Consider the following 21,749-nt stretch of genomic DNA (forward strand, 5'->3'; position numbering starts at 1 on the left):
TGTTGTTTAGCCAAAACACAGGCTCCACAAAAAAAAATTGTCTTTATGACATTCTTTAGCTAATGCTGAAAATAAAAGAGATAATGTTCCTAAAGGGGGGTGACCTAGTCTGTTATGCCATTGTTGAAGTTCAGAAGAAACTAACACGCTTTGATGTGTGGGAGAAGCCAAAGGTGGTAGTGAAGTAGGGCTCCCATTATCAAGCAGGTACAATCCACCATGCATCTTACCACATCCAATCGTCGCCCCCGTTGCCAGATCCTGAAACACACAGTGTGAAGGGAAAAAAGTTACTTTACAATTTAAATCACGGGTAAGACTACTGATGGAAAGAAGATTAGTGGTAAATTTGGGAATGTGTAAAATAGATGATAACTGTAAGGAAGGAGTGCACCTGATAGAGCCCTTCCCAGAGATAGAAGAGAGAGAGCCATCAGCCACCCGCACTTTATCTTTACCAGATGTAGGAGAGTAATGAGTGAAGATACTGGAGGATCCAGTCATATGATCAGTGGCACCGGAGTCTATGATCCAGGGAGAGGAGACTACCGATGCACAGTGACCAACAAAAGAAATACCTGAGTGGGCTAAATGTGAACCTGGAGGAGCGGAAGAACTGGCAGGTGTTGATGTAGTAGAAGTAGCGGAAGCCTGTAACATACGTCGGAAAGCCTGAAGTTCATCCTTGGATAGTACAGTTTCAGTAGGAGGGGCAGGAGTGACAGCCTCAATATGATTAGCTTTGCTTTTCGATTTTCGAGCAGCACGTTTAGCCTCAAAGTCGGCTGGTTTGCCATGTATCTTCCAACAGGTGGCCTTGGTGTGCCACAACTTGCCACAATGCTCACAGTTAACGGCTGTCTTCTCAGATTTAGAAGTATCAGCAACCGAAGGGGTAGAACCAGCCCCAGTATGCAAGGCTAATCAATCCAGAAGTGTAGTATTAAGTATAATAGTTCTTCGGCGATCTTCACTATTAACCAAGGCATAGGACTGTTCCAATGTAGGGAAAGGATCTTTGCCTAGAATCTGAACCCTAATTGGGTCGTATTCCACATTAAGGCCAGCCAAAAAGTCATAAACCCTAATTTTGTCAACATGTTTTCTGTAGGCAGCAATGTCAGTGGCATTAGTGGGCTGATAATCAGAGTAATGATCAAGTTCTTGCCAACACTTGCGGAGTTCAGCATAGTATTGAGGGATGGATAAATCATTCTGCTTGGTGTCATGGATTTTCTTCCTTAATTCATAGACCTGAGCATCATTCCCTACCTGTGAATAGGTGTCTCTGGCAGCCTTCCATATCTGGGCAGCAGTGTCTAGGAGAAGGTAGCCCGGTGCAATTGAAGGATGCATAGAATGAATAAGAGATGACATGACCATGGAGTCAGTAGATAACCATTTAGTCTTGGCAGCTCCTTCTTCAGTAGGGATAGGAGTAGTGCCTGTAAGGTGTCCTGTGTAGCCACGGCCAGCAACTGTAAGGTAAGTGGATCTGGACCACATTAAATAATTTGTCCCATCTAGTTTGGTGGGAGAAGCAAAAGGAAGATACTCTGGTCGAGAAGATCCATCAGAGTCAGCTGAAGTGATGTTAGACATCATGTACGGGTTTGTAAATTCCCACAAATTTAGCCGTCAGAAATGGCTCAAACTGGGATCGAATTCCCTGCAGGTGGTGGGGAATAAGCCATCAAAAAATCAGAAACTTCTGATGAAGGAATATAATAGGGCTGGTTATAGAATCAAGTAGAACCCTGGGTTTTGAAACTGTATGAGTTTCAACCGTCAGAACAGGTTGAAACAGGGATCGAGTATCTCCCTTGTAGTGGAGAAGGTACCCTCCAAAAATTGGACCCTTCGGATGAGCCAATAAAAAGCCCTAAATTTAAGAAAATTTAGGAATATCTGAATGCAAAGTAATTGCAGGTTTGAATCTGATGTGGATTGGATTCAAATCTGCAATCTGAAATAAGTAAGGTGTAGATCAGCAAGTGCAGGGATCAATCTCCAAATAGAAAACAGAAATCCAGCTTGAATAAGGCAACAGCTCGATCTCCAAGGTTTGGAGGAAACCTGCGGCAGATTCAGATCACACCAGTGTTTGTATAATCTTCAGTGAGGTGTCATTGAGGGCAGCAGTTAATTCTTCATTGGATCACCTCAAAGATGCTGCCCTGAATGAAATAGAGAGTCCGAGAGAGTTGGAGAAGAAGGAAACTAGTAGCCGAGAGAGTTGGAGAAGAAAACCAGAAAAAATCGAGGGGGAGGCTGCTCTTCAGATCAGAGGTGGCTCTGATACCATGTAAACAGCCTTGAACATGAATGCTTAAGTGATCAAAATCGATCACCCAGGCCCTTTATTTATAATAAATTGAATTACAATTAATCAAAATAAGAATAGGAATGCTACCTCAGTCCTAATCCTATTAGGAATTCCTAATACAACTAGGAACACCAAAATAGAACTCGGCTGAGGAAAAAACAATAAAAAAGAGAAAAATAAAAGAAAGACAAACATAATAAGACTAGGACTAATTACCCCAATCGGGTAAGTAGCCTATTTCAACAAAAACTTTGACCCAAAAAAGAAAGAACAGAATAGAAAGAGAAATTATAATTAATACAATTCAGCCGTAACAGAATCAATATCATAATTCAACTTCAGGAAAAATTATAGCAGCCAAAACCACAACCACATAAGATATTGCTTGTAAAGCTAAAGAACCGACTATAGGTTTGAGCATCAAGGAACCCACTGGTAAGGGAAAGATATTAATACAGCAGAGCAATGGGGTTGAGAGGTGAATGGTTATAGATGATAGGTTAATTCTGAATTAGCTAAAGAGCCCAAAAGAAATCATTGATTATGGGCAAGATGAAAGGATGGATCTACAAGTCATGCAGATACAATTTAGAACAACATAAGGAAAATCATGGTTGTCAAGGCAGCAAAGCGACCCAAGGCGTTGGAGGGGTGTTTAAGCGCTTAGGCGACCAAGGCGCCCCCAAGTGTTAGTTTTTATTGCGCCCCTTTTCTAACATTATTTAGTATGCTACAATATTTTAGTTTGTTGCAATATACACCTTATATCATCAAAAATCAACATTAAGCCTTCTCAAGTCATCAAAAATCAACATTAAGCCACATTAAGTCAAATCAAGTCAACAAAAATCAATATTAAGCCACATCAAGTCATCAAAAATCAACATAGAACTAGAAGACAATAGAATTGAAGAAGCATGCTATTGGAAGTTTGAAAAAATCAAACATACATTTGGTTTATACTGTTCTTAGAAAATATGATCTTATCTATAAGTAATTAAATTGTTCTCGATTTAGAGAAATGTTCTTGTTCTCTAAGAAGTTTGACTAGTCAAATGATTTTATTTTTACATGAGACTTTTAGTATTAGATAGAGTACAAAACCAGCTTTCCAACAAATCCAAAATTGCTTAAATCTGGTTTATATTGAACAAGTATGTTCCGGTCAAACCTTATTTGGTATGTGCAAATGCTGTCAAAATCGCTCTGAATGAAAATATTTTTTTAGATATCAAAACAAATGAATATTTTACCGCACTTTTGGTTTTTAGCAATGTTTTACCATATTAAGATTTATAGAATTTTTAGATTTGAGAAAAACCCCAACATTAGAAAGTTGAAAATTTTAACTACCGTCGAACATCCAGTTTTTGTTCTTGAACAGAGGGGTTGGCTGTTTATCGTTTTGGAATTTGATTTTTTAACTTTTTTTATTGGATTCAAATAGGGGGGCATTTCCTTAATTATGCATAATATCTTAAGTAAATGTTTTGATAAAACATTTACTTAAATGATATTTGACATAAATAAGGGCCAATGCCGGATTCGATACCAATAAAAACCAGTGCAAGGTGTCTTGCAATAAGGCGGAGGTCGCCTAGGCCCCAACAAAACCGCCTGGACGCCTTGACAACTTTGGGGAAAATATCTTAAAAGCCCTTGGCAGAAAGAATTCTACCCAAAAACCTGCTGTTTAATTTCTGTATCCATCAAGCCTTCAAAGGTTAAGATCCTATCCTATAACCACCCACCACCAAGCCTGCCAACCACAGCTACTGCTTCTTCTCCTTCTTGTGGATCAGATATGTCAACCCAAGAGGGGGGTGAATTGGATTTTACAAAACTTTGACCTTAAATGTGAGGATGAAGACCAAGAGTAATTGAACAAAAACTAAAGGTAAGACACAATTTAGAGTGGTTCGGTCCCAATCCGTGCCTACGTCCACTACCAAAGAAACTCCTATCTTCGGATTTCCACTAATTCAATTGGCCTACCGGTGCCAAGCAAACCAACTTTACAAGCACTCACACTTTTGGAGAACACAGCTCTCCCATAATCAATTACACATCAAGAATGAAGAACAAATTATAAAAGCCTCTCAAAATGCTCAATTTACAAATGAAGTACAAATCTTCTCACTTAACCCTTTAGCCCAATGATCTAAGATGTCCCAGTCCAAGTAGATCCTCTCATTGAGAAGTCCCAAAGTCTCCCATTATAGGCTACACAGCCCAATGCATCATTTTCTTCTTTAATTGGAGCTCACCCACCATCTTCTACCTTCAATGTGTCTTCAAGAATGTCCAAAATAGTTTGTGGAATGACTTCAATGCATTTTTCAAGCAAGCACACAGTCCCCTTGAGTTTTCCCCAAATTTTCATTCACTACTGTTTACCTCTCTTGTTGCAGGGTTGAAGAGCTCATTTTTCTGAGAATTTAGAGCTTTGGATGAGCTCAATTGGACATCAGATGGCCAAGATCTGGGCAATCAAAGTTCGTCCAACCACAAATATTCATTAGGAATCTTCAGTTGTCCAACCTACGATGTACTGTAGCATGTGGACAACGAGGGTGTACCAGAGGCGTCAGCACAGATTCCGAAGTGTTGAACAAATGGGAGCGCAGAATTTGTACGTACGGGAACAGCTGGCTCGTGACGACCAGAACAACATTAGTCAGACCGTTAGGCGACGTTTCGCTTTCCTATTGGTTCGTACCACGCGAAACGCGCTGAGCCAATGGATTCGCAGAGGTTAGGCGAAAAAATATGATGGCCGTCGGATCATCATGATTCCGTCAGCCGAGAGGCACAGCTTATCAAAACTGGTTGAACGAAATCTGAGGCTTGCATACCGTGCTCCTGCTCAACACCCACAACACGTGAAACACGAAGAGCAGCATTCATGTAGCGCCGTGAATTTCTGATTCTCTGGGCGATCAATCAAACCTCACACGAAGGAATCTTACATGGTATTTCTATGCACTCAGTTATACCCAAACAAATCGAGACTTTAGTGATTCGACGCACACCGAAGCATGTCTGTATTGGGCATATCAGAGACTTCGTGCAAGCATCTGACGGAGCTTCTCCCCCATGCCTCAATGCGCACCACCGGATCGGTATTTGAGCCTACGTGGCTCCATCTTTTGAGTCTATTCAGAATCACTCTTAACTCCTTTTAATTACCACACACCCCCAAGCTTTTCACTTCTAAATTCTGACCCCGCCAACTTTTTGTATTTACAACATAAACACCTGACAAGCATTTTGCTCACAGAGAGCACTTAACAAACTTTATGGAATTTTGGCCAAGTATGGGGCTGTCCCTAGGTGTTCAACCAATTGCCAGGCTGTTGAGCCATGGCCAGCCCCAGCATGGGCACCCCATGCACGCAAAGGCCTCTGCTGGCATGTCGTCCACCACACAAGGGGGCCATGCTCCATGCCACCTGCGGCCTTGGCTTAGCACCTCTGGCTCTGTTAGCTTAGCCCCTTGTGCCATGCCCAGTGGCTGCATACATGGCCCAGCGACTATGCCACCATATATGGCCTTGCCACCTGTCATATGCCTGCCATGTGGCATTGTGGGGCCCATTGCCCCTGTGGAGCCTACTACTCAATGTGGGCCCCACAACTTTCTCTCTCTTCTTTCACATCAAGGACACTTCATGTGGCCAAGCCACTATAGCACTGCTACTGAACTATCTGCTGTAGGATTACTAAACTGCCCCAAAACATAGCAGATAGACCAAAAAGACCCTGAACACTGCCAGAACATATTGTACATATGTAAGTTGCCTTGGACCAGTGAACTGCCACATCAGACTCAGAACTGGCCACCATATCACTGATCAGACCATGGTTGCCAACAATGACAACCCATATACAACAGATACTGCATCAACCAAGGGCTGCAACACTTGACATGTGGGAAGACCATTTAAAGAGGGGTGTGGAAGATCTGGCAGAGTTTCAGGACCTTTATGAAGACAATTACATCGATTGGGGAAGAAATGCTATTCTTGTCACTCTCAATTCAAAGAAATGCGTAGTTTTATTACTGTATGGCTGAAGAAAACAAGGGTGTAGGACCATAGTTATCAAGGCGTCGCCTAGGCATCAAGGCACCTTCAGGGTGTCAAGGCGATGCTTCGCCTTACTGGATGTAGGTAAGGCGACCGCCTTGGCTGCCTCGGAATCACCTTGGATGGCTTGGTCCACCTGGGCAGGTGCCTTATGCTGTTTATTTTATTTTTGTTATATAATATAGATCTTTTCCTAACCATTTTATTTAGCCATGTACAGGATTATAATGGTTGCGATAAATAGAATCATTGAATCTTAAACCTTGCTATAGCTATACTATCGTATGAGATTATAGCTAATTCTCTGCTAGAATCAATCCAATCTTATGTGACATATCAAATATAATTGAATTGAATTACTGAAATATCTTCTTTGATCAATTTCTTTTTAACTGCCGGTTACTTTAATTGTTTGTTAATTTACTTATGATGTTTATGATGCATCTATACTAAATATATGGGATAGGGAGAAAAACACTAGGGCACCTTGTCTCCAAGGCACCCCTCCACTTGGGTTGCCTTGGCACCTTGACAACTATGCATAGGACATGTGAGACTTTAGATCTATCAGTTTACTTGGTAATCTGTATAAGTTTGAGTAAACAGCCTTGGGAATGAATGCTTGGATGATCTAAACCGATCACCAAGGCCCTTTATTTATATTGAATTGAAGTACAATAAATCAAAGTACAAATAGGAATGTTGCCTCAGTCCTAATCCTATTAGGAATTCCTAATACAACTAGGAATGCCAGAATAGGACTCGGCTAAGGGAAAAATAAAAGAAGAGAATCATAATCTAACTAGTACTACTCCTAACTTGCCTAGGACTAATCCTAATCTGCTAGGACTAGTAGGACTAATCCTAATCTAACTAGGACTACTTACCCCAATCGGGTAAGCAACCTATTTCAACACTCCCCCTCAAGTTGGAGCAAAGATGTCGATCATGCCCAACTTGACTAGATTGGGATGAAACAATTTTCTAGACAATCCCTTGGTGAAGATATCAACAAGTTGATCCGCAGATGTCACAAAGGGAATACAAATCAGCCCATCTTCTAACTTCTTTTTGATGAAATGTCTATCCACCTCAACATGTTTGGTACGATCATGCTGTACAGGATTGTGTGCTATGCTGATTGCAGCCTTGTTGTCACAGTACAACATCATAGGAAGACGAATAGGAACACCAAGATCTTGTGGCAACCCTTTAAGCCAGAATAACTCACAAATACCCTGTGCCATAGCTCAAAACTCAGCTTCGGCACTAGAACGAGCAACAACATTTTGCTTCTTGCTACGCCACGTGACAAGATTTCCACCTACAAAGAAGCAATACCCCAAAATAGACTTGCGATCTGCAGAACCAGCCTAATCAGCATCAGTGTATGCTTCTATCCGTAGATGACCATGCGTAGACAAAAGAATTCCTTTTCCAGGAGCTGACTTCAAATAGTGTAAGATACGAAGAACAGCCTCCATATGAGAAGAGTAGGGATCATGCATAAACTGGCTCACAATATTCACGGCGACAGCAATGTCAGGACGAGTATGTGAAAGATAAATCAGCTTCCCTACAAGTCTTTGGTACCGGTCTTTATCAACAGGCTCACCCTCTTTCTCCTTGAGTCGAACAGTAGGGTCCATAGGAGTATCTGAAGGACGACAGCCTAGCAACCCAGTCTCAGCCAATAAGTCTAGGACATACTTCCTCTGGGAGAGAAAAAATACCTTTAGAAGATCTGGCTACTTCAATCCCAAGAAAGTATTGTAGTTTTCCTAGATCTTTAATCTCAAATTCTTGTCCAAGGAAGGTCTTCAGTCGTCTGATCTCATCACCATCATTGCCAGTAACCACTATATCATCAACGTAGACTATAAGAACAGTGAGTTTTTCACCAGCCCACTTTATAAAGAGTGTATAATCAGCATTACTCTGCTTATAGCCCACAAAAATCATGGCCTTATGGAACTGGCTAAACCATGCTCGAGGTGACTGCTTCAGCCCATAAAGTGGACGCTTCAGTCTACACACTTTTCCTTGGTTTCTGTCACAAGAGAACCCTGGTGGAATGTCCATATACACCTCCTCATCCAGTGTTCCATTTAGGAATGCATTTTTTACATCTGGCTGCTGCAAATCCCATCCAAGGTTGACTGCACAAGATAATAACACACGAACAGTATTTAACTTTGCAACAGGTGCAAAGGTTTCCTGGTAATCAATGCTGTATGTCTGAGTGAACCCTTTGGCCACGAGTCGTGCCTTATACCTATCCACAATGCCATCCACCTTCTGTTTCACCACAAACACCCATTTACATCCAACGATTTTGTTCCCAGGTGGAAGAACCACAAGCTCTCATGTGTTATTTTTCTTCAAAGCTTCCATTTCTTCCATCATAGCTGCCTTCCACTTTCCATCTGATAAAGCTTCCTGCCAATTGTTAGGAATACGAACAGAAGAAAGAGAGGAAACAAAGGCACGAAAGAATGGGAAAAGGGAATCATAAGAAACAACATGAGATATGGGATGCTGAGTGCAAGTTCTAACACCTTTGCGAAGAGCAATAGGTAAGTCAGGAATATTACCAAGTGGAGAGACAGGTTCTGGATCCGGGTTCGGCAATTGGATAGGTATTGGAGCAACAGTTGATTGAACCTGCTTATGTTTCCATGCATAGGTCTTCATATTATTACTGTTATCAATCCTCCTCTGAAATTCACTAATAGTCCTCTGGATAGGAGTCTGAACCGGGGTAGGTTGCTCCCCCTGAATAGAAATAGTCTCCCCTTGTATAGGAACCTCTCCCCCTAACTCAGGGGGAGTACTAGGGGCAGGCCGAACTGGTTCAAACTCGTGGTAAACAGACTGAAGTGGAGGTGGAGAGTCACTAGTCAGCACCTCTTCACTAACACTCTCCCCCTGAAGAGGTGGGGACACATAATAGTGAACATTTTCATGAAAGACAACATCCATGCTGACGAAAATCCTGCGGGATGGGGGGTAATAACATTTATACCCCTTCTGCGTAGCAGAGTAACCCAAGAAAATGCAACGGAGACTACGTGGGTTAAGTTTACCAGGGGACCTTGTATCCCTGGCATAACAAACACAGCCAAACACCTTAGGTGGGACTATAAAGGAAGAAGAGCCAAGTAATAGCTCAATAGGGGCTTTGGAAAGAAGAACCCGACTGGGCAGCCTATTAATTAAATAGGCTGCAATAAGGACAGCATCCCTCCAATAAAGGGAAGGGACATTGCGAGCAAACATAAGAGCCCTAGCCACCTCCAAGAGGTAGCGGTTTTTTCGCTCAGCCACACCATTTTGGGCTGGGGTGTCGACACAGCTGGTCAGATGGAGGATTCCATGGGCAGCAAGGTATGTTGGAACTGACCTTCCATATGCTCTTTCCCATTATCACTCCTCAAAATTTTAAGAGTGGCAGTAAATTGGGTCTTAATCAATTGATGAAAGTGCTAAAAACATGAAAAAAACTTCAATTTTTGTGTGCATAAGGTATACCCAAGTGAACCTAGAATAGCAGTCAATGAAAGTGACATACCACCGATGGCCATTCAGGGAAGCTCTCCTACTAGGACCCCATACATCAGTATGAACAGTAGGAAATAAGGAAGAGAATCTTTTATTAGAAATAGGATAAGTTGAACGTGTCTGTTTAGCCAAGACACAAGGCTCACAAAAAAAGTCTTCCTTATTACAGTTTGTAACTAATCCTGGAAATAAATTTGATAAAGTACCTAAGGGGGGATGGCCTAGTCTAGAGTGCCATTTATGTATTTCAGAGGAGAAAGATGCCGAAGGTAAAGCCTGAGTAGGTGAAGGATCGCCATCAAGCAGGTACAATCCGCCATGCACTTTACCCGATCCAATCGTCTTCCCCGAGTCCAGTTCCTGAAAAACACAGTGAATGGGAAAAAAAGATCACTTTACAATTCAGGGATTTAGTGATACTGCTAATGGAAAGAAGGTTAGTTGTAAATTTGGGAATATGCAACACAGATGACAGTGTAAGGGAAGGAAAACAACCAATGGATCTTTTCCTTGAAATGGAGGAGAGGGACCCATCAGCAATTTTGACTTTATCCTTACAAGAAGCAGGAGAGTATGTATTGAAAAGGCTAGAAGAACCTGTCATGTGATCAGTAGCACCAGAGTCTATGATCCATGGAGTGGATACTACTGATGCACAATGACCATCAAAAGAAATACCTGTACGGGCAAAGAAGGAACCTGAATTGGCAGCAGATGTGTTCAACATACGACGCAAAGCCTGGAGTTCTTCCTGGGAGAAACCAATGTCAGCAGTGGGAGTTGGAGCTACACTTTCAGTATGATTGGCTTTGTTTTCCGACTTAGCACGACCACGTTTGGCCTCAAAATCAGCTGGCTTCCCATGTAATTTCCAACACTGAACCTTAGTGTGATATGGTTTGTGACAATGCTCACACTTAACAGGCTCTTTGGTAGTAGTAGTAGAAGCAGCAACACTGTCAGGAGTGGGGCCAGCAGTCTGTAAGGCTGATCTCTCAACTTTGGTAGTAATCATCATGGCAACCCTTCGTGTCTCTTCACTGTGAACATAAGAAAAGGTCTCCTCTAGAGTGGGGAAAGGAACCCGTCCAAGGACTTGCACCCGAATAGGGTCATAGTCATCATTGAGGCCAGTCAGGAAATCATAGACACGGAATTGGTCTACATAGGTGTGGTAGGCAGTAATATCAGCAGTAGTAGTAGGCTAAAACTGAGCATAGTGATCCAATTGCTGCCATAAACACTTGAGGGCAGCATAGTATTTGGTGACAGACATCTCCTTCTGAGTAGTGGTTTGGAGTGTCTTCCTAATTTCATAAACCTGAGCACCACCTACGAACGACCATAAGTGCCCTTGACACTGTCCATATCTCGTAGCGAGTGTCGAGGAGAAGATCTTGACTGAGAGGTCGGTGATCATAGAGTTCGAACAAAGGACATTACCATTGCATCATTGGCAGCCCATTTAGTACGAGCAGCACCTTCTTGAGGGCTGTTTGGTGGTGCCGATAAGATGGTTGATGAGTCCCCCTACCCACTGCTGTTAGGGATAATGATCTAGCCCAAATTAAGTAGTTTGTACCATCAAGCTTAATGGCAGCAGCATAGGGAAGAAAATCAGACCTAGTTTGATCTCCTCCAGAAGTAGCAGTAGTCATCTCTGGGTCGCCCATGATTCAGCCAGACAGAAAAAAAACCGGATCTGCAAAAAGAACCTGATTCGAATGTGAATGATGGGTTTTGAATTTGCAGAATTTTCAGCCGTCAGAATGGGCTGAAACCTTGGTCGAGTTTCCTTCTAATACCAGGGAAGATATCCTCCAAAAATTAGCTCTTTCTGATGAGCTAATAAAAAACCCTAAATTTTGACAAATTTAGGAAGAAAGCTTGATTGCAGAAAACTGATTGCAGAAAAGTGCAGCACTGGATCTAAATCGCTTATGCAGTCTTCAACTAAGGACTGGTGTAGACCAATAGAAGCAGGAAACAATCTCCATAAAAGTAGAAATCAAACTTCAGGTGTAAGAAGAGCTCAATCTCCAAGGATGGAAATAACCTGCTGGCAGATTTAGGTCACACCACTGTTCTTCGATCTTCAATGAGGTGACATTGAGGGCAGCAACTAAATTTGCATTAGATCACCTCATAGTTGCTGCCCTGATGGAGAGAAAGAGGCCGAGAGTGGTGGAGAGAAAAGAAAAAAGAAAAAAACTAAGAAAGAAGAGAGAGGAGAGAACCTAAAATCGAGAAAAGCTATTCCTAGATCAGATTTGGCTCTGATACCATGTAAACAGCCTTGGGAATGAATGCTTGGATGATCTAAACCGATCACCAAGGCCCTTTATTTATATTGAATTGAAGTACAATTAATCAAAGTACAAATAGGAATGTTGCCTCAGTCCTAATCCTATTAGGAATTCCTAATACAACTAGGAATGCCAAAATAGGACTCGGCTGAGGGAAAAACAATAAAATAAAGGGAAAAATAAAAGAAGAGAATCATAATCTGACTAGTACTACTCCTAACTTGACTAGGACTAATCCTAATCTGCTAGGACTAGTAGGACTAATCCTAATCTAACTAGGACTACTTACCCCAATCGGGTAAGCAGCCTATTTCAACAGTTTGTATCCATAAAGCCTATAGCTTCCCACCAGTTTGAGTGTTCTTTGTCCAATTGTTACTAAAACTCAAGGGGCATATATTAGGAGCAGGCAAGTTCTCAATGAGCTACTGATTGCTATGAGTGCATAGACCCTCAAATTAGAAGAGGTAATCTGAGGGTATATGTCAAAATGCATCCATGTTTGACACAACACCCATACCAACAATGTGGCCTTTAGAGCAATTTACTAAAAGCTTCAATTGCCAATAAGAAACCCCACAAAAGATTAGTGATGCAGGTGCACTTCCTTGGACCAACCCAAACCCATTTGAGTATCCAGACGGAAATGAACCGGGTCCAGTTTGAGTTTTTTGGATCTAGAAGGATTTTACGAATTTATGTTATTTGGGGAAAATAATGTCTTTTTACTTTCTTTTATTCTGTTAGCTACGTAGAATATTTGATTTTCCAATTGTTCTTAGTTTCCTTATTTAAATTAGTTTCCTAGCTAGAGAGTTGTTCTTTATTTTTAGAAGTCTTTTATTTCTCTTTATATATAGTGTAATCCCCATCGTTGAAGATTAATTGAGTTGTAAAGCAAATGTCGACCTTGAACCAGGGAAACCAGCGGGAGATCGATTGCAGCTAGGATCGAAACGATAAAAAGAACAAATTAAAAACTGCAACTCTTTTTTTTTATTGCTACTTTTCTATTACATATGAAGAACATAAAATGAATAAGAAGAAGAAGAAGAGAAGGGGGGTAGGAGAATGGCTCTCTCAGCCTGGGTCTCTCACCCACAGCCATCCCAACTGTTGAAACATGGAATTTCTCCCATAACCGATGGCAACAAGGCCTGAAAATTCTTTTCTCCAAATCTGTTTTTATTACAACAGGGCTTGCCTATTAATGGAATAGGTCAGCTTACAAAATTAGAAACTTAAGAATTAGTAACTTCTAAAAGAAAAAGCAACTTCTAAAAATAGAAACTAGGTTTTATAGTTCAGCCAATATGCAAGGAACAAAATTAGAAACTAGCAAATATAGTAACTACTAAAAAGAAAGAAACAAAATTAGAAACTACTAGATACCTAGACTTAATAAGTAAGAAACTATTACAAAAATAGAAACTAAGTTAATAGCAGCCTCTAATAGAATATTCCACCAACATACAGCAGTTAATCTTCACACCAACTGTCCATATCAGCCCCAAATCACTGTTCACGTGAACAGTAACTTCCTTTTTTTTTTTTAAAAAATTCTGTCTTGGTCTCTTTTCTTCTTCATGCTTCGCTCTAGGCTGGACTGCCTTAGGTGATGCTCCATCGAACCAACAGAAACTTGCCACATCATCAGACCAAGCTGACTCTCACAGCAGTCGAATCCACAACCTTGCTGGGCTGTTTTGGAGGCTTGTTTCTTGTGGGTACATATGGACTTGTGATCTACATCAAGTTGGTTGTGTTTGAGAGCCTGTGTGGCTGTGTGCGTGAGCCCCGTTTTCTTATGTGATTTCTTCCCCTACCCTGCAACTCTGAGACAAAAGGTATCCATCTCCTTCCTTCTCACTCCCTGTTACTGTTACTGTTACTGTTACTGTTACTGTTACTGTTACTGTTACTGTTTTGCCATAACAGCGTCTTTCCCTTCCCACTATTTATGTTTCTAATAATCATAGTTGTCAAGGCATCACCTAGGCGTCCAGGCGGATTTTGGGGGGTCTAGGTGATTGTCGCCTTAGTGGTATCGAACCAGGTTTGGCCCTTATTTATGCCAAATATCATTTAATTAAATGAAATCATTTCATTTACTTAAGATATTATTAATAAATAAGCAAATACCTCCATATTTGAATCCAATAAAAATAGTTAAAAAATCAAGTTAGATTGTAATCTCCTAACTTAGCTTGTCTATAAAAGAGGTACTATGGCTGAAACCCAAATTGTGCAACATATAATTTAGAAGAAAAAAAGTTGATGAGAGAAAAGAGGGTCTTCTTCTTTTTCAAGCTTGGGATTCAACCATTGGAGAAGGTGCATTTGACTGAGATCATGTTCGAGTGCTGCATTCCTTTGGAGGAAGATGTCACTTTTGTGTTCTAGGTAACCACAAATCCCCGTTGTTAGATTTATTCAATGTGTTCATTGAGATCCTTGTTCTACAAAAAAAATTATATGTATATTTTATCGAATCGCTTCTGCCGCCACCTTCAGCTACTGCATCAGATGCAGCTGGTGTTGTATAGTAAAATGATGGTTGTACTATAAGCCTGTTGTGGTAGAAAACTTGAATGAGGATGTCCACAGTTTCAAGATGCATTTATGTAATCCTAAACATCAAATGAGATTATTTTTCAAGGATTTCTTTCACATTTGTATTGGCCATCAAAATGTATGCAGTAAATTGATGGTTATGACTTATGATCACTCTATTGGACTACAATTTCCATAGAAAAGTAAATGCAATCAACCGACTTGTGGGTCCTGAACCATCTGACATAGTAATATGCGTAACAAGTTATTCAAAAAAATTATTTCAAGTAAGATGACTAACAGTAGCAGTACTTTAATATGCAAAAGAAATAGCTTGTTACTTACAGGTCTTAAAAAATCAACATGGTCAACTTCTAGAAAACAGGGCGCTGCACCAGCAAAGGCATATGCAGTTGAGAAGGCTAATTCAAATGCTCTATTCATCAAGAACCCCCCAAAGATCCTACCATGGATATTTCTCTGTTGTGGCTGGCAAATCAAAGAGTTCTCAAGGCATGTATCCCTTATAAGAATGCTGTCTCTGTTTGCCAAAGCCGGCATGTCACAGAAGACCCGTCCTTCTGCCAACAACGACTCTAGCCTATTAACATCACCATTCTCAACCCCTCTCTTATTTTCTCTTTTTCTTTTCCGGTGCTTGTTTCTTGCATCCGCTTCTTCCCAAAGCATCCTTTCTTTATCAGTCTCAGGGGAAATCTGATTCACAGGAGAAGACTTTCCTGTCTTATAGTCACGAGCAACAAATGTGAAGTTTGCTGTAAGAGCTACTGCATCTGAAGGATCAGAGCTCTCTGCAAGAGCAAAGTGAATTGTACAGCTTAATAAATAAAAAATAAAAGCTTCCAGTAAATAAATTGAGAGAAACTAAACTACGTCCGAGTCAAGACGGAAAAAAATACACCAACTCACCGAGATCTCGCCGAGATCTCAGGAGGACTCGGTTTCGTGGCCTGGCAAAACCAGGGGTGAAACTGACACCTAAAATGTTGATCTTGAGTGCAAGGGGTAAAGTGTAATGTAACTTTTCTACCACTGGGGTTTTTCAGGTTACGTCTTGGTGCAATCAAGGATGACTTAAAGGGCCACCCTTTAGGATAATTCCACTTGGGGCAAACATGTCCATCATATTAGAATCTTCTAAAACGCTTTCTCTTTAAAAGAATGGCTTAGGCTCAAACCCTAATTTGCACATCACAATTAAGAGTAAATTTTTAGGAGAAAAAAAGAGGGCCTTCTTCTTTCTCAAGCTAGGGTTTTGAGCATTGAAGGTGATGGTGCCATCTCAACGGAGTTCGCGATCTCATGCTACATTCCTTTGGAGGAGCATGCCACTTGTGCATCTAGGTAACCATCAAACCCTAAGAGGATTTTATTATGCATGTGTTCATCGAGTTCCTTGTTCCACGATTTTGTATGTGATACTTGAATCGGATTGCTTTCATGGCACCCGTCATTCAAAGCAATGGATTGATCGGGCCATAATTATTCATGAAAGTGTTATTTAATTTATGATTTTTACTGAATATTCATGATTAATTTGACTACACTTTGTAATTTTCTATGATTGCAGGCAAACGATGGCAACCCGAATATTTATTGGTTTTAGCGGTAATTGTGTGCTTAAAATATTTACGAGCCTTTAAGGAGTCGGCATCAACGTTGCACGGAGACGATACAAGCGTGAGAAGTCAGTTAATTACAGGCCGGATTTGGGTTTAGAAGTTATAGGGAAGAAGATACAAAAAAAATAAAAATAAAAAAAGATTGAAGGGCAAAAAGGGAAATATAGTTTTTAAGAGAAGAGGGGGGGAGCGGGGAGCCATGTGCAGCCCACGATTCTCTCTCTCCCATCTCTCCTCTAACTCTCTCACGTCTCTCTCTCCCATCTCCTAAATCCCTCTATCCTAAAACCTCTACATTCCCTCTTTCCTAAAAACCTCTCCACGGCTCTCTTCTAAATCGTCCCCTAAAATAGTAAAATCTCGCTTGGTTGTTTCTCTCTCACAGACCTTACGGTCCTAAAATCCTATCTCTTCTCTATTTTCCCCATGGCTTTCCCAATTCTCCTCTAACTCCCTCCACGTGAAATCTCTCCCATTTTATAAAAACCCCTCCACAATATTTATAAAAAAAGATCTCTCTCGGTTTTTTTTCTCCTTCTATTCTTTTATTTTTTTTGGATCTTGGGTTCGGCAAGGGAAGGAGAGAGTGATCACCGAACCAGCAGCCTTCTCATCGCGTTACGCACAGCCTCATCACGCACATCAGCCGCATCCTTCATTGTGTCGCCATTTCAGCCGTTCTATCAATCCTGCTTCACCGGCCACCTGCGTATTTCGTTCCATGGAAGATCACCGTTGCTGCTCCCTGTCAATTAGCCCCATGAGTGGCTAAGTTCCCTTTGCCTTTGGGTTTAGATGAACCTTTGACAATTGCTATCTAATTTCCGGTTTAAGCATACTTGATTGTTTGATGTTGAGACTCCATCCCTTTGTGGATGACTTTAATTGAATTATTTAGTTTAGAGAATGTGTTTCTGTGATTCATATTTTCTATTCAAACAATAGCTTTTATCGAAATTTTGGTTACACCAATGATAGCCTATAACTGACTGAACTAAGCGTGCTAAGCGTATGCGAAAGACGAAAGTGATTGGCAAGATAGGTTATAACTAGGATGAACTAAAATTATCATTGTGTGGTTGCATTAGGCTTGTAGCCATAATGAACCGAAGTATGTGCCAGAGTTAAATAATCATGTCAATGGGGATTTGAAACCTAAAGGCTGTTTTTCTCATCAATTCTCACTTTTGTTAATTAGTCGTTAATTTAGTTTTAAATTTTGCAAATTACTTTTCAAAACCACTTTCACTTCATCTTAGTAGATTTAGCCTTCCAGTTCTCCGTGGATTCGATCCCTTCTTACCATTATTCTAGCAGGAATATAGGGTTTATTTTTTATCTCTTAGCAACACAATCATGGATCCTTCACTTTTTAATCTTTTTATGATCTGCTTATCCAAAACAGAGGAGAAACCTTTCAATGGAAGAGCATATGGTGCAGGTCATTTGTGAACATGATTAAATTCTTTTTATGAACATGCCTCAGTTCCATATTCTAATTGCCAATCACTTGGCCTCCAGTGATTGCCTACTGTTTGTCTCCCACATCTTCATTCGGGAGAATCATTTAACCATCTCCTTCATCATTTTTGCTTTCTATTGGAGTTCTGAGTACCTTTTAGACTGATTTAGCAATGTTTAAGGTCTCTGGAGAACTGTTTGCTCCCTTGCAAACCCTCAGGAAGAAAGGTAATTTGGATTCTGCAGTGCTCAGTTTGCCAATTCAGTATGAGGCCATGAGCAAAACATACAGGATTCCAAATTTTAGTGGGATCCTTCTATTCAGGTCATAAAGAGAAGATAAAGAAAAAAAGGCTAATAAAAAATGGGTAGGTCCCTTTCCTCAATCGTTTTTTTTTTTTTTTTTGGATGAATTTCCTCAATCGTATTATTACTTATCAAACAGAAGGTACTAGATACTCAAACTAAATTTCAACTTTGAAAAAAATAAAAGACTAAAAGGTTGGGTTTTCGCCATACCTTCAGTGGATTGAGTCACTTCTAGTTGAATCTCAATGGATGACCGCCCAACCCATATGACAGCACCGACTATTTTCAAATCCTTATCAACGCAAATCGGCTTCTTCAGAACCATTTTGTCAACAGAGGCGGTTACCAACAACACAGGCCTTGTCATGTTATCGTCATTGGAACAGTGCTGACTCACAAACACACAAGTAAATCAAGAAAAATGAGATCTATTTACACAGTTCAGTGATATTCATTAATTCTAGAGGAACAATCAACCAGGGAAGGAAGGCAGAAGCATAGTTGCCAAGATGCTGCCTGCCTAGGCGTCCAAGCGCCTTCTTGGGTCCAAGGTGACAGCAAACCTTTTTTTATCCAAGAAAGGCAAACGCCTTGGGTTTGCCTTGTGGCCTTGTGACAACACAACTTATATTATATCAGTTTTTTGACACTTCAAAGTTTACGTTCATTTATGTTTATTGCTTTGTTTTTTTGATGAATATGCTTATATTATATCCTATGCTTGGTTTATTATATGTTGATTTTCTCATATGAGGTCGTTACTAGCATAATTATATCATATAGCATTGATATGGCTTCTATGTTACATATAAGAATAATTATATACAATTATCATTGCTATATCACATATACTGCACGGTCAAGGCACCTCTCCAATGCCTTTCTTCTTCCCAGTCGCCTTAACAACTATGGGCAGAAGAAGCTCGCTATCTACTTTGCACATGGCAGATACATGGTACATCATGGGCTTAGGTCCAAAGAGGCAATGTAAAACCAGTAGAGTTCACTCTTTTAAGAGTTATTGTGTTTTGCTGTTTTAAATTTGGGTTTGGGTTTCAGTTGAGCCAGGTGATTTGTTTTGTGTGTATCTTCCTTTGTTGTCTTTGTTTGATCTTCCTCTCTTCTTTTGCATTCTCCTTCCATGGGTCTCAGTTGTTTTTCTCTGGTCTGATTTTCATGATTAACAGGTTTTTCTTCTTCTTCTTCTTCTTCTTTTTTTTTTTGGGGGGGGGGGGGGGGCGCAGGGTGAATTAAGGAGAAAGTCTTAAATTTGACTTAATATGACAATGGAAGTGGTTAGTAGATTATATCTATACAGTCACTACCTTTCCCCTCACTATCCAAAAAAATGTGATAAGAGTGACCAGAGGCTCATTTATTTAAGGTGGTCCTTAGGTAGATAAATTTTCTTGATAGGATCCAATTACTAGCGAGTTCCTAACTTCAATTTATCCCACATAGCATATAGATGCAAGGCAATTTCCTCTAATCCTGAAAATAAAAGTTGTCCTGAATTTCAACATAAGCATGTTTCTTCCTAATGGATCATTAATCAAAATAACAAACTAAAATAATGCTAGCAGGAGAACTACATATTGTAACTTCTTTTAGGGAAGGAAGAAAAAAAGAAGAAGAAGGTGGCAATCAAATATAATTTACGAGTATTCAAACTAACGTTAAAAAACATATCCAAATAATAGCTGTCTCAAAAGATTATATCGAATCCCGTATTATTCTTCCCAATTGACTCCCCAACTGAGACTGGGAGTTTTTTATTAGCGTTTGAATGAAAGGAAATCCACCAAGAAGGTCGCAGTTCAATTAAAGCGGTTAAATAACAAATTTAGACAGCTAGTTCACAAATCTCAACTCCCACTACCCAACCCACACACACACCCCACACCCCACACCCCTCAAAAAACACAAGTACATAACAGACATGGCCGGTTCTGTTAAATAATACAAATTAAAACAGACAAACAACTAACAGAAACAGGTAAACAGGCAGCAAATACCAGAAACTTGAGCAGCTATAGATAAGTAAAGGTCATATCTCCCCTGGCAATCGAAACCCATTCCAAAAAGCCACATTCAAAGAACTAACCACTGATCCAAGTCTGACAAGAAACTACTATGTAACACCAAAATCAAATTTCAGAAAGCATAAAAAATTGATACTTTTGTTACCTTTACAGATATGGTACCGGCAAGAGCATCGAGGTCTTCAAGCAGCTTTCCTATTCTGACCTCGTTCCATGGGTCTCTGTACTGCTCCCTAAGGATGTAATCAGTGGAGAAATTGTACAGAACACTTGTTCGGCTCTGGGATGGAGTTTTTGTGAGCAATTCACTTTGTGTAGGTGCATCGAGTGGTGGGTCAATAAGTCTCTCAAAGATGCTCGACCTCGCTTCCCATAGAGCATTTGTCACAGGAGAATGATACATCCCAGGCCATAGACTAATAGGTTTTCTGATCGAAGAACTTGCGTCGATCGAAGTAGAAGTGTCAAAAGGGTTAGCAAAAGTGGAAACAACAGGAATGGTGCGGGAAGGAGAAGAGTTGGAATCCATGGATTCCAAAGGCTCCTTAGATGGGCTTATGCTTGAAGAAGAAAAGGCCCTGGATTGAGTCAGGGCATAAAAGGTGTTCCTGTTTTGGGGTTTTAGAGGAGAATAGGTGGTGATCAGATCTGCATTCAGGAGGGAAATAGGAGCTGTAATGGCGAAATAGGTAGATGGCGTAGTTGAGAAGGATTTAATGAGATGTTGCAAACGAGGAGGACATGTCCTTGAGAATAGTTTCATGGCGGAAGCGTTGCTCAGAAATCGGAAAGGCATGTTTTAGGAGAGCAATAACAGTAGAGTTGTTTGGTGGGTTGGATTCCATGACTCTTGGAAGAAGACCTTTAACAAAAGAAGCAGCAGTGGCAGTTGAGTGTTTTTCTTGGGGAGTTGTTTTTGAATTGATCAAAGGGTAGGCTTTTTTGTGTGTTTTTTGGGGTGAATAGCAGCTCTTTGCAGCTTCGGTGCTTCACAAGTGTTACATCAAAAGTACCCCATTTCGGACACGCTAACAGCTTCATAAAAGGCCGACTACGCCGTATTACATTTTTCAGGAGTGGTGTTAAAATTTGGCCCGAGCAGCTAGGCCAGGCCCGACCCAACCGGACTGAAAAACACCTGAGACAACCAGACCAAATTTCATTTTTATTCGATTTTAGTTTTTTATTTTAAGAAATAAATTTCGGTTCAATCTAAGGCTGGCATGATTAGACCGATAAGGTCCATTGATGATTGATCACTTGGACTAAACCAATAAAAATATTCTCTCCATTGATGATTGATCAGTTTTTTATTCTCTCCATTGATGATTGATCAGTTGGACTAAACCAATAAAAATACTCTCTCTCTCTCTCTCTCTCTCTCTCTCTCTCTCTCTCACATTGCATGTCTGTGTTTCTTTTTGCAATTCCTTACTTGTATTCATAAGTGGGGCAAAAAA

The 21,749-nt window shown here is 40.5% G+C and overlaps 1 protein-coding gene across 1 annotated transcript in view; it reads right to left on the reverse strand.

Moving 5' to 3' along the window:
- The window catches only part of LOC122668918 (acyl-coenzyme A thioesterase 2, chloroplastic-like), a 36,239-nt gene extending 15,096 nt beyond the window's left edge, over positions 1–21,143 (reverse strand). The window contains exons 1-3 of the mRNA XM_043865491.1: positions 20,435–21,143; positions 18,458–18,635; positions 15,180–15,646 (exon numbers count right to left, since the gene is read on the reverse strand). Of these exons, the coding sequence (XP_043721426.1) occupies positions 15,180–15,646; positions 18,458–18,635; positions 20,435–21,085 (1,296 nt within the window). The 5' untranslated portion in view covers positions 21,086–21,143. The remainder of the gene's footprint in view (positions 1–15,179; positions 15,647–18,457; positions 18,636–20,434) is intronic.
- Between the last annotated feature and the right edge of the window lie 606 nt (positions 21,144–21,749).

This window comes from Telopea speciosissima, chromosome 7, assembly GCF_018873765.1.
Source record: "Telopea speciosissima isolate NSW1024214 ecotype Mountain lineage chromosome 7, Tspe_v1, whole genome shotgun sequence".
NCBI lineage: Eukaryota > Viridiplantae > Streptophyta > Magnoliopsida > Proteales > Proteaceae > Telopea > Telopea speciosissima.